Here is an 11,464-nt window from a genome sequence, read left to right as displayed (position 1 = left end):
TGCCTAGGTATATCAAGTTTTAGTAATATTAGGTTTTATTAAATAATATTTCAGTAATGAATCTAAGATATCTTGTTTTGTTTGAAAAGGTGAAGCCAGAGAGAACAAGCTATCCCCTAATGCAAGCTCAAAATGGTAGTGTTTTGTCCACTCATTTTCCAAAAAACATGAATGGAAAATGGAAAATCTCATTCTTTCATGTGTTGTGTTCTTTGAATACCTATACAAAGAATTAGCTAATTAATAACAGTGTTCCACAATCCTGATAACACCTTTTTAGCTTTATCTGTAATTGTAATACCAAATGAACAAGAGAAGCTCTGCAAATAGTCCTTACTTGCAAGAGAAGATTTCTAATATCGATGATTTTTTCCTTACAAATTATCTACTCTTTAACAAATAAATATGGTATTTACAAGCGAGTGAAAGAAACAGAAAAAAATCAAATACAGGCTTTTTAATGCTTGGGAGGTGGCAAGGTTACATTTTCTTCAGTATATACTGTACAAAGTTAGTATAGCCACATGCCCACATGTCCACTCTATTCAGCAAAATCTTTCTCAACTATCCTATATAAGAAATAAGAAAGAAAATAAAGTCCACCGCATGAATAAGCTTGCTAATTAACATTTATCTGTTCTAGCAATCCTCAGTTTCTTTACAGTTGTAAGGAAAAGCCTGCAAATACAAAGAAGAGCTCTCAGCCTAATCAAACAGTAAAATGAAAGGCTAGTGAATAATTTAAGCAGAGCAGAAACATACTCCCACGGCACGTCCCCAACCATCATCCAGTCTCCGTCCTGGTCTTCATAGGTGAGAACATGAGCAGCCTTCTTGCGAGTAATTCGTTGATGGTACTCCATAACATCAGCATCTAATAATATCATATATATCAATTATACAGGAAACGGCGAGCATTGCAATATAGAATCATGACAAAGGAAGATGTGACAGCATGACTTGTGTTTATCTATCAAATTTAATGTGTGAGACAGGAACTCCTCTTAAAATGAAAGAATTCACCAGAAACTGGTGGTAGCAAATACTAGTGGCTAGGATCCCAAGAAAGCCTTGTGTTGGCATTGCATAATTACGATTCATTCTGTCGTTCAATTTTGTTGATCTATTCATTTCCGCATTGATTGTGTTACATCATTTCTTCTCATTCCCCCTTTTTTTCTGTTGGTTTCACATTCTTTAAAAATTGTGGTAAAGAACATATTTCGATGTGTACTTACATTTGATGAGGGTCTTAAACATCTGGCAGAGTTTAGCGAGGAGGCTGTCGTACCCATCCAGCAAAAGCAAGTCAAGTTTCCGGCCGATTGGAACGCCTTCCATATACACCTTCACGAACAATGTCCGCCGCCGGCATGCGGATGCTGTCAGGGCGCTCCTAAGGAACGGCTTGACGGGGGGCCAATCAGAGAGTACTTGGTTCCTGCCGGATCACCCGTTCGTGTTGAGAGTGTTGTCAGTTAATGTAGATGATATGTACAAGCGAACCAATTAGATCGATGGACTACTGTTGGCCAATTAATCCGGGATGCACTACATTTCTGAATGATAATAATAACAACAAAAATTCGAAAGTTGCTGTGAAGATATAAAGCAATGATCAAATAACGCTAAAATTACTCTGAAAAAAAAAGGCTGAAATGTTTGGCTCTGTGACAAATTTTATTGTATATACCTCTCCCTTTCTTAATTTGTGGTATGATCGAGTTGATCATCAAAATGAAAGAAAGCTCTTGATGTATTCTAGCAAAGTAGCAAAGATCAAGATCTGTTATAGACATAGCAAAACAAGAACGTACAGGATCCATCTCAGATGTTTGAGGCATTCGTATGCCTGAGGGCGATCGTACATGTGTGGTTCACAAGAAAGCACACATAACAATTGATAAATGAGACAGATTAAACAACGGGAAAAAGAACTCAGGACAAGTTGATGAGCTCCTGGTCGCATGCATGGGCTGTGTATGGAAACGATCTATGGGAGAGGGAGTAGATCCACAAAGAACATGAGCCAGGTAATTCCCCAACCCCAATTCCCCTTGCGTATATGAATACAATTGATGTCCTCTGCATATAAATGGTGGTGTATACCCAATTATCTATTTAAATCTAAAGTAAACAACCAATGAAAAAGAAACCAAGCAAAAAACATATATCGAATTAGCCATGGCGTTTTTTTAATAGTTTCTCAGAGGAAGACTTGCATGCATGTTCTGCTGATCTAATTAACACAAAGCTAGGAAGAAGAAAAGGAGAGTTGTGGGTGAAGAAACCTTGGCGTGGAAGGGATGCTCTTGCTCTCCGCGGCCAGGAGGGAGGACGACGTCACCAGGCTGAGCCCTAGCTGGAGATCGGTTCTGAGGTCCCGCCTCGCCGGCCGGCAGCCCGACGACGTTGAGGAAAGCACCGGGTGGGTGCTGCTGTCCATGGACGACGAAGGGGACCGGTCCCTGCCCTTGCGCTCCGCCATGTCTGACTAGCACATAATCTGGTAGCTATGTAGAATAGAGAGGACAGAGGTGGGGTGAAACTAGCAGCTACTCGTCAAATTAAGGAACGGAAGGGAGAGGGAAAGAGTGCAGGAGATCTATGTATATATAGCTGGTAATGGGAGCTGAGAAAGCCAAAGGGTTGAGAGAGAGAGAGAGAGAGAGAGAGAGAGAGCGCTAAAGGAGATGGTGTGGGAAAATATATTTAGTTACTTTTTTATATGCTTCTTTAAAAAATTAAAGGCTGTTTTTTGTATGTGATAGGTGTACACACCTGGTTAGCTGATCAAAGCCTGCGAGTGACACACATGCAGGGTTGTTAATCCTTTGTTCTCATTTTATACAAGCTCCATTCCATTTTGAGCTAAACGATGCCTTTACGCCTCTCAGCAAGTAGTAGAGGTGTATATATATATAATTTAGAACACTAGACAATGTTAATTCGTTAATCGATTGATCAAGGAAGAGATCGATCGAACAAATTAACAAGAAAACAATAGTACCATGCACCCTCTGGCCTCCCCTTGACAACAAGTGACGTGTTGGGTTCACTCGAGCGCGCGCAGGGGATGTGACCACCACCACCACCAAACCGCTCAGTCTCTCACACGCGCATACCGACACACAATCATGTGCGCACGCTCAAGCAATCCGTGATCAATGTGACGCGATCAGTTCGGCACTGCTCCTGTGCATGGACGGCATATGCTTCGGCCAGGACAGGAGGCATGGCGTGCAGTAGAGACCAAGCTAGCTCATGGCCACTGCTCGTGCCGTTTGAATCCGCAATCAAGGACGGTGCCGGAGTCGTAAACGCACGGGCGAGGTACGTACGTGCGCGCGCGCCGGTCATAAAGACGGGGACCTAACCCACCGTGCCACCGGAGTGCGGCACGGATCGGCGGTGTTGACACCCGCGCGAGGCCTGCCTCCGCAGAGGCCTACAGCCCGGGGACACAGCCGCGGCCGCTGAAAGCGACGGCCGTTGATACGATCGGGGCACGCTGTTTGGTCCGTGCTCCGCGCCCAAATTGGCCGCTAGATTACAGGGAAGGCTACTTGGAGTAGGATCGCGAACGGTGAGCTCTGAGGCGCCGCTTGATTCGATGGCGTCGTATCGTTTTCAGCTGCGCCACGGGCGCGCGTCCTGTGACCCAGCCGCTGAACTAACGATCTGCCTGGCCGGGCGCGTCACCAGTCACCACGATTAGATCGAGCTAAGGTAGACAGATTCCCCGACAGTTCAGACAGGTCACCTTCCACGCCATCGATTGATCCGACTCGGGGTCGTTTTCCCATTGAATTCAATTTGCCGAGATCGCAGCAGGTGACTGCGGCGTGCCAACTTTTTCCTGCTGCCATTTTGTAGTTTCATACGATCGAGAGTGAAGAGCAAAAAAGCTATGGGCTGGTGGCATAGGCCCGGGCGTTGGAGGCAAAGCGACGTTGCGGTGCGGGATTCACGCAGGAGGAAGGAAACTTTGCCATCAACTTTAGCACGATCATAACTGCTACTACTTCCCACCATCATTTCGCCGGTTAATTAGAGAAGACAATTGACATGCAGGAACAAATATTCCCAAAAAACCATCCTGGAACAACTAGCATTTAACTATTCTTTTCATTGGAATTGAGGACCTTTGTAAAGCAGCGAGTCATTTGTGCTCTTTTTCACCGCCGGTTAGAAAATAACTGGTATCGATAAAGTAAATCAAAATAATTTGTCACAGTATACAATGTTTAAAACTTAGACAGAGTATCATTATCGGTTGTAGTACAGAACCAGCAGTCAGCAGTGATAGGAGGCTACAACCAGCAATGATACAACTAAATATAAATTCAAATGTCCCGATACCCCAACACTTAGCCGTATTCTCATCTCGACACCCGTTGCCCCGATGCACAGCCGGCTGCGACCGCCTTGGTGCCTCACTGCCCCGACACTCTGGTGTCGTTGCCCCACCGCCCTGACTCGACGGTTGTTTTTGCCGCGAATTTGCCCTAGGTGCTGGAGACCAAGAAGAAGATCATTGTGTCGCCACTCTCCCTGGTCATTCATCTCCCCTAGTTAGGATCAATATGTCATATATAGTGCAAAATTGTTCTACCAAAAAACTCTTCAGGATGGAGATTTGAGACAGAAGTTCTAACAAACTTACTGTCGCTTAATCATTGCAGATTTAAAAACTAGTAGCAAAGCATTTTTTTTTTTTGAACCGACAATGACGAGAGGTTTTATAGTAGTGAGAAAATTTGCTGTAATTTGCAAGGATTTCACAAGCAGCAGAACATGAAATTATCACCTGTTTGCTTTCGAGTAGACCAAGAAGGCCTCACAACAAGTGATGAAATTAAAATGGCTTTCACCACCTGTGTGGAGGTCCACCGAATCAACATCCATGCCATCAACGACGAAATCAAGTATTTTCTTTTCTGATCACCTCCTGTGGTGCAAATCAACTTTCCGTTTGCGCACCAAATAAACATGAAAAATTCAAAAAAAAACTTTATTTTTTATTTATCATTATTTAATTTACCGTTTGCAAAAAAAAATTTGTTTTCCCTCACGTTGAATGAATTTAAAGCTAAAATCATGTAGACACAAAAAAAAGTAAATTTCGAGAACTTGTTCCCAAGTTATTCATATCGATAGATGCAAAAAAAAGGTGATAGGCCGCTCGCTCGCCAAGTGGTGATCGCACCTAATTTCTTCCGATCAACCAAAACTCAACTCGTTGATGCAGGAGTTCCTACGCGCCGTTGGGTGAAAAAGGAAGAGACGTTCCTGAGAAGGGAGGGGACAGCCACACAGGGGAGATCACTTCACCTACACTTTATCAGCAAGCTTCCTCTAGACAAACTTTTTTTGTTCGCCTCCCACTCCTATTTTACACTAACATGCGCACGGGGGAAAAGGCGGCCTCCCTCGTTACTGGCACGTCTACGCTCTCCGTTCCTCTTCTGAGACGGCATGATGCAAATCCCAGACACCTGCAGACCTGCTGCTTCCCGCAGGCACGATGATGGTCGGCGGCGGCGGCGGCAGCAGCAGCAGCAGTATAGTGTACTGTACCACTAGCCGCTGTGGCACGTAATTGTTGGTATCATTGCCTCTCTAGCGTGCTGTTCGCCAAGGTGAGAAGAGATTGATAGGTTGCGTACTGATGAAGAATGGAATGGATACATTGATCGCTCCTGCCCACTGAGATCTCGCTGACGAAGTGGGCTTTGCGGTGAAGTGGTTGGTGCATAAATCTCAATATGTATTATGAGACGTTCATAGTCAGAGAGCTGGCAGTCGCACTTATGGAAAAAAGAGAGATGGATGGCCTAGTTTAAGGTCCCATTTGAAATGAAGGAACTCTTATCAGTTATTACGAGAATTGGACTAATTCTTAAACATGCGATCGTTGTTAAGGAGTTGTGTCGACATGACCTTGGTCAAGCCTCCTACACTATGCAGCAACTGATGATCGGTACGCAAAACTGAGGCAACATACGCTGGAGAAACGACCAAGGTCTCATGTAGCCTTGTGATTTTCACGTGCGCAGTTTGGTCGACTCTGCAAGCAACTGATCCCACCAAAGTGATGGTTTATGATGCCGTTAATGATGGTTTGTCCACTAAAATCTCATTTATTAAGCTTTTCTCGAGGAGTTGTCTAAGGAGACAAGACAAAGCATAAAGTGTGCAGGCCGGCCAGCTCGCTCCTTTTGTGAGATGGAAGATTGCGAAGTGAGCTGCGGCGTTCTGGAAGCAAAAGGGGAGCTGCGTGCGCTAAGCTGCGGCTGCAGATCTGCACGGGCTTTGTGCAGACAGGAGGCGCATTGTTTTATACTGGCAACAAACCTTTACCAGACACAAGAGACAGACCAGACCAGCTACGCTGTCTCGGAGCTCCAACCGATATTTTTTTAGCCTTTTTTAATTAATATTTTATTAATAGTCACTCGGAACTAGATTTTCAGAAAATAGCATTTTTGTCACACTAAGATTCATGGTGTGGCAATCGTACAGTCACTTTGTGTTGACGTGACTATAGCTATCATGCTAGAACGCCCCAAATCACTTTACACATGGCGGTGACATGAAAACTCATGTCACGCCAACCATCCTGGTGCGACCACTTGTCACGCCAGGAGCGGTGGCGTGACCATCCATATACAGAACTATGCTCGAGCTCCCTCCCTTGCATCCCTTCCATTTCTTCCTCTTCCAACCCGAGCCCAACCGCACCGCGCCCCTCTCTCCTCCCCTCAATCTACCTCTAATCCACCTCTAATTTGGCCTCAAATCAAAGGGCATTTAGTTGGGGCGTCCCCTAGGAAGGTAACTCCTCCATCCTATCCATTTTTTGGTTAATTTTGAGCATTTTGTTAGATGTAAGTGACCTATTGTTTCGTAGGCTAAATTATTTGGAATTGGAATGAATTGATGTGGATTGGATGGTTCATAACATCGAATGCATGTATTGTTAGCCTGCTTAACGTGAAGAATGAGTTGCATACACATTTTTATGCGATTTTAGTTAGTTCATATAAGTGTAGCCTACATGTGGGGGAATGATGTATAATTGTTCGATAATTTAGCAATTTTGGAATGCAAATATAAATGTGGTGGCTGTGTTTTGTAGAATGATTTGTGTTGTTTGCATGTTTTGGGGTGGCATAATTAATGAAAAAGGAGAGTTTGAAAAACATAAAGGAAGAATTGTTATCATTTTTTAATCTGCCATGCTTTTATGATCTAGTTGCGCATATTCTGGTAAAGTTGAAATGTGGAGTGTATGATGGCGAAGTAGGAATGCAAGGTTGGTTCGATGTCAGGGGTGCAAGGGCTCACTATGTGTTCATGAAGTTGGCATCAAAGAATGATTGAAAATTGTACAACAAAATTGTGAAAGTTCTCAAGTTGCTTGCATGGAGGTTGTCATAGAAGTTACTAAGAGGCCAATCACTAGGGAAGTGGTGGACATGGAATGTGGTGGTGTCATGTGTAGGATCAAGGATACCGACTAGAGGAGGTGAATAGGATGTTTCAAAACTAATTGTTCAGCGATCAAATAAAACTTACAAAATTTTAAACTAGATATCACTAAAGCAAAATAAAGCAATTATAACTATATCAAGGTTTGCAATCTTATGGTGACATGCAATAATTTAAATTCTAGGAAGATAAATTGCATAAGGTAAATTGCAAAAATGTAAAAAGCACAAGATATACCACACAAAAGAGACAATAAATTTTATCTTATGGTAGCGGTGATTTGCTGATCACCTCTAATCCACGTTGAGGTGAGTTCAAGTCCTAACCACTCCTCTATCAGGTATGCAATTCTCATCACGAGAAGAGGCTCACCACGAGCAACTTGATCTTGAGCTAGTTTAGAGTAATGAACTACTTTACTGCTCCAGTGAGGCGTGCTCAAAACCTCTCACAATCACTACCGGAACTCCTTCACAAACTCCTTGAAGGGCTCAATGGTGCAACTACCTCCAAGTCATCTAGAAGGCAGCAACCTCCAAGAGTAATAAGCCGATGACACTTGCTTGAAGGATCACTAGTGCCACAAAGCTCAAACACTACAAAGCAATGCACTGGATGCTCTCACACTCTCAAAGATGCAATAACTAAGCCAATAGAGGGAGAAGAGGATACAAGAGCTCAAGAGATCAGAATGGAAATGCTAAAGAGCTTTCTTGGACCAGCAAGGGGCTATTTATAGGCTACAATCAGAAATGTAGTTGTTATCTGAAGTTTGACAGTTCTTAGCTCCTAGAGGTCAGACCGCAGCACAACTAGCGGTCAGACCGCCACTGGTCCAATGGCTACTTCAGTGCAGTGATTACTTTGACTCTGAGCCAAAATTGAATTGGTGGTCAGACCGCCTATGGTCACCATCAAACCATGAGCCTTGAACAGAGATCCCAAACTCTCTTTTCCTCTGGCGGTAAGACCAGCATAGCCACAATCAAACCACGAGCCAGAACAGAGAGTCCAAACTCTCTGTTCCTTATGGAGGTCAAGCCGGCACGACCTCAGTCAGACCGCGAGACAATGCAACTTGGAATCTATCCCTTGTGCAGACGACGGTTAGACCGCTGACCCCTAGCGGTCAAACCGCCAGACACTCAGAACACTTCAAAGAGTAGGATTTTTGGTTTCTCTCAAAGTGAATTCCTCATTCTAGATGAAATACAAGTTTGAGCAATTATGACATCTTTGATACCTCAAGTAAACGGGTATCAACTGCTCTTAATAGTACGACATTTATCATATCAATTCAGTCATTTTTATTCTCTAACCATCATTGACCGACAAAAGAAAATGCTCTACATTTTTTACCTTTGCCTTGAGCTAGCCATTTGCATATCTTTCACACATGCATTTTCTAACTCTTCAACAATTTTGGGACTAACATTTTCATATGTCAAACAAACATCTTAATCCACATGTACACATTATCATTAATTATCAAAACATAAATGAGAGGCCTAGATGCTTCATCATGTCGGCAAGGGTGATCGAGGAAGAAGACCCTATTGAACACTTGATCCAAGAGGGACCATCGTGTCAGCCAACGGGAGAAAATGTTGAAGTTGTTCCCAATTACTTCATAGTCACCAAGTTATAGACCCTGTTTCTTGTAACTCGGTTCGTGAGGGTGCTGCATATGAATTTAATCTTGATCTTGCAGTTGCAACCAATTACTTTGAAGACTCAACCTTTAAGGATGAGAAGGCGGAACTGAATGTTGATGCAATTTCTACATCCTAGGGAGATGATGATGAGGCAGAGGATGAACAGGTGCAAGAAGAAGGTGTGGAGGCAAAGGATAGTGGTGGCATTGAAGAAGGTGAGAATAGGGCTGATAGATTGCAAGTTGTCAATGATAAGAGGAAGTCATTTTTCATGGGAGGGAGGGAGGCACATACTTGGTTTTGTACAGGGGCGGTCACACCATCGTGCCTAGCATGAAAGTCGGTTGTGCCAAGGTGGTTGGTGGGACATGAGCTATCACATCCTCGCCACGAATAAAACGACCTGGGGCGTTCAAGCATGATAGCTATGGTGACACCAACGTATATGGCGTGACTATACGATTGCCATGCTGTGGATCTAGGTGTGACCTAAGGGTTGTTTTTTTGGAAATCTAGTTGGGGGGCTATTAATAAAATATTAATTAAAAAGGCTAAAAAATCCGGATATGATGATAACTAGAAGACTAAACAAGCAGATGCATGCACACATGGCCGTGCATGTCGTCGTGAAAATGTTCAGCAATCAGAAACCTTTGGTTTGATTCGTTTCAGGAAAGGAGAGAACAAAATTGGCCAGGGTCAATGCTGCTAGTGCTCAGCTCACAATATGAGCTGAACTTAATGAAAGAAATATGAGTGCTTAAAGTCAAAGATCGAATCGCCCGTCAAAATCAGTCGATGAACATATCGGACAGGGAGGCTTTATGTACGTACGTTCGCTTTTGAGTTTCGACATCAGCAACAGCACACAGGAGAAGATAGCATGCTCTCTTGCACTCACTTTTGTAGTCACTTGTCAGTTTGAAGGCAAGCAGCAGGCGATGAGCACCGCACGGGCAAGCCTTGTCTTGGCCGGTTGGTTTCGGGTAACTCTAGCTCGGGAGAGGAGACGGGGACAGACAGGGAGGCATGGCTTACGTTTCCTTGCTCCTCCCGTGTCCGCCCGTGCGGCACATGACAATCATCGATCGCCCGCTGATTGCATTGCATCCTCACATCACTCACATCGCGTTGGTCAGCAGGGTAGTCGACTTGACATCTCTGTTCCTTCTTCCCAACACGTATTGTCTAAAAGTGATTCACAACGGAACGTCAAAAGTCACTAATTTGTACGTAATACGGCAAGCGAGCGAAAAAGGGCGAAACATTTTTTCTGAGCCAGTAGCCCTGTACGAGATTTTTTTGTGTTCCTGTCCCATATGTGTCCACGGTACACTTCATAGGCTTGCGCTTTATGTGCGACGACGCAAAGATGCTTGCACACATGAGAGATAGCCGTGCGTGTTTCACGTATCCCCCCCCCCTCCCCCTCCCCCGGGTCTAGGAATTCCATTCCCCCTGCCTACTGCTAGTGATGATGACTCGAAGCACCAGCATCTAGGATGGAAATGTGCGTGTCCGATCGCCTAGTTGCGTGTGTTAAACAATAAAAAGATGTTCATCTTTGTCAAAGCACCTAGGACGCCGGTAGGAGTAAACAAAGCCTCTCTAAACGCCTGATCAACGAACAGCTGACCAATAACTGGTCGCGAAAGAAATGAAAATCTTCATTTTGAAGCCACGCGTCACCGATCAAGAACTTATCAAAAAACCGACGTTTACGAACGCTCTGATTGGGACAGAATCATATTGTTGTATGATATCCATTGTGGTGTGTTTGGTTCTTCGTATGGGATTTTGTAGATCCACATCTTATAGTTTGGTTGAGGATCAATAGTCTGAGTGGAATTATATTTGTTGAAAAAAAAAGTATTTGATTGGTGGTATCTGTTTGGATAAGTTAAACTGAGTTTCTGTTTGGTTGACCGAAAACCACATGAGTGAATACAAGAGGTAATTGTGATAGATTGCTCGCATAAAAATGATTTTAGGATACTGACAAGTGGAATCACTTGTATAAGTGAATGCAGGAGCATGCATCCGCCGAAGCAGATTGTAGAGGGCCAGATCGAAAGTGTATAGTTGCATCCGCCGAGCTAAATTAGAACAACGAGTGTAGGCAATCAAACATGTTTCTCTATAAGACTATATGTATCTACCAGACCAGCAAAGGTAATTTAGGAAACTAAACACACCATGTCTGAATGAAAAGCTGAGCAACTTCAGAGCAATATATCATTTTGAGCAACTATGGTATGCATCCTCTAGAGTCTGGACCAGCCTCCCTATATCCAGTGTAGTTGTAGCAAAAATGA

The 11,464-nt window shown here is 43.7% G+C and overlaps 1 protein-coding gene across 1 annotated transcript; it reads right to left on the bottom strand.

Annotated features, from left to right (window-relative positions):
• Positions 1-350: 350 nt before the first annotated feature.
• On the bottom strand, positions 351-2,676 carry LOC133909861 (auxin-responsive protein IAA4-like). The gene is made up of 4 exons (XM_062352406.1): positions 2,292-2,676; positions 1,239-1,441; positions 763-874; positions 351-678 (listed from the first exon to the last, which is right to left on the bottom strand). The coding sequence occupies exons 1-4, from the start codon at positions 2,486-2,488 to the stop codon at positions 624-626; spliced, it is 567 nt and encodes a 188-aa protein (XP_062208390.1). The 5' UTR covers positions 2,489-2,676; the 3' UTR covers positions 351-623.
• Between the last annotated feature and the right edge of the window lie 8,788 nt (positions 2,677-11,464).

Source organism: Phragmites australis, chromosome 2, assembly GCF_958298935.1.
Source record: "Phragmites australis chromosome 2, lpPhrAust1.1, whole genome shotgun sequence".
Taxonomy (NCBI): domain Eukaryota; kingdom Viridiplantae; phylum Streptophyta; class Magnoliopsida; order Poales; family Poaceae; genus Phragmites; species Phragmites australis.
The sequence above is the reverse complement of the archived record's forward strand: the minus strand, read 5'-3'. Positions and strand labels throughout refer to the sequence as shown.

Bases quoted from the DNA above. Each gene is read 5' to 3' on its own strand.
- LOC133909861 (XM_062352406.1), bottom strand. From the start codon at position 2,488: ATGGCGGAGCGCAAGGGCAGGGACCGGTCCCCTTCGTCGTCCATGGAC. The intron at 875-1,238 runs GTAAGTACACAT...TGATATTATTAG, and splicing joins GTTTAAGACCCTCATCAAAT to ATGCTGATGTTATGGAGTAC. The intron at 679-762 runs GTATGTTTCTGC...TTGTATTTGCAG, and splicing joins GTTGGGGACGTGCCGTGGGA to GCTTTTCCTTACAACTGTAA.